This window comes from Gavialis gangeticus, unplaced genomic scaffold (assembly GCF_001723915.1).
Source record: "Gavialis gangeticus isolate Ggan-Ray unplaced genomic scaffold, GavGan_comp1, whole genome shotgun sequence".
In the NCBI taxonomy this organism is placed as follows: Eukaryota; Metazoa; Chordata; order Crocodylia; family Gavialidae; genus Gavialis; species Gavialis gangeticus.
Window position 1 is genome coordinate 78,752,702 of NW_017729034.1, and position 1,897 is coordinate 78,754,598.

General features: G+C 41.4%; 1 protein-coding gene across 1 annotated transcript in view; it reads right to left on the bottom strand.

The window, feature by feature from the left end:
- Positions 1-214: 214 nt before the first annotated feature.
- Positions 215-1,897, bottom strand: part of MYCT1 (myc target 1) — a 24,597-nt gene continuing 22,914 nt past the window's right edge. The window contains exon 2 of the mRNA XM_019527457.1: positions 215-1,237. Coding sequence (XP_019383002.1) covers positions 705-1,237 — 533 coding nt within the window. The 3' untranslated portion in view covers positions 215-704. The remainder of the gene's footprint in view (positions 1,238-1,897) is intronic.

The following is a 1,897-nucleotide window of genomic DNA, read 5'->3' on the forward strand; positions in this document are numbered from 1 at the left end:
GCAGAATCAATCTAAATTACATGGTTTTCTATAAGTGGCGTAGTTTAAATTGGTAGCAAGCAGAATACACATTCAGCCTTTGGTGTGGAGGCTGGGGGGAGGGAAGCAAAGCTCAGACAGGTTCCACTATGTTTAAATCAGTCCATGTGTGCCAAACTTCTGTTCAGTTATGGGTATAGATTTGTTTCTGATCACTTATACTGGTGGATCACTCTGATCACTCTGTACCTGGCCTGAGAATCTAAAACTCACAGACAAAATGTTTAAAAACAGGACGCCCAAAACAACCCAAACACAAAGAGTGAACCTGGAAGGAAATTAATGAATGGGTAGCAACAAAGTACTTTTAACCTGGCTCGTTTCTTCAATTAGTCACCAGTTTCTTAAACTATAGAAGATTTTCCCTCTACATTAGAAGCCCTACAACCGTTACTAATTCAAAGGATAATATAAACACACATCTACACTGCAGAGCAGTAACTTAGAGAAGAAGGTTTATTGAGGCAACAGAATACTGCATCTTGTTTAATGAATCAGTGTCACCTGCATCTCAGCAATGTATGTCCCTTTTGCAGCATACTACAACAACAGGAAGGGTTCACAGAGATCATCTGAGTGCACAGAAAATCTGTCTTGGGTGGCAGAGGTTCTTTCTAAGATATGTATGCATACCCATATCTAAGTATTTAAAACAAAAGTCCAATTCAAGAGTCTGGGAAAGCTTTTATGATGGTCTCATAGGCAGGAGGAGGGGTTTGTGTTGAATGGCAGGTGCGGAGACTGTTGCTAGACCAGTGGAATTCAGGTCGACTTAAGCTGTTGGTGGTGCTTCCCGCAACTGTAGTGGTGGTGCTAGTGGGAGTCAGAGTAATCAGCTGACTGTTAGTTTCCACAGGGAGTGGAGGACATTGCAAAAAGGGATGGAAAGTGGAGGCTCGAAAACTTGATTTTCTTGGGAAGGAGTTGGCTTGCTCCTGAGAGGCTTGCCGTTGGAAGGTGAGACTGGCCAGGCTGAGGTTGCTGCGACGTTCACAGCTGCTGTTGCGGTAGAATCCAGGCCTGTTGGCAGCTGGACCATGAGAAGGAGGTCTGGAACGGCGGGTAGAGGTTGAGGGGCTCCACTGTGAAATGTGGGCACTGGCTCTGCGACGGGACAAGCAAGTAAACAAAGCCCAGATTATCCCTCCAATCACGAGTCCAATTGCCATGGAAACTGAGAAGGATATTATTATCTTGTCTAAACACAGAAAATAAATAACAAAGTTATTTTAATTATCTTACAGACTATGCCCTCTATAATATTAATTTGCTATTACATTTGTGCAACATACTGCAAGTCCCTCCTGAACAATAATGAGTTTATTTCATTCATTACAAAGCATGTGAAATACACAATTATAGTATAACAGAAACAGGCCTTACGCTGATCTTTCTTATGCTGATTTTCACTGGTATCACTCAAATGTGAGTAACTTGTGTCTAGTACTGGTGTGGGTGAAATAATGGGAGCTGAAAGTACACATCATCTGGTGAGATGTTATCAATATTTATTACAATCAGAGTTAGATCAAACATTAAAAACTGTGCTGTAAAATTGCTAAGACAATTTTTGTCACAGAGGGCCATTGGGAATGACAAAGCCCTCAATACCTTCCCTTCCCCAGTTTGAAAGTCAAGTTTTCATTAGAAAAGGAGTAAATTTCTAACTCTGTAACACCTGTCTTTACTCTAATAAAATGCATTTAGTGGATCTGAAAAGAAAAAAGGACCCCAAGTAGGATAATTTTCTTCTCCACATGAAAGGTTGTGGTGGAGAATGAGGATTGATTTTTTTTTCATTCCCCCTCTCCTCAACACACACACACACACACACACACACACACACACACACACACAC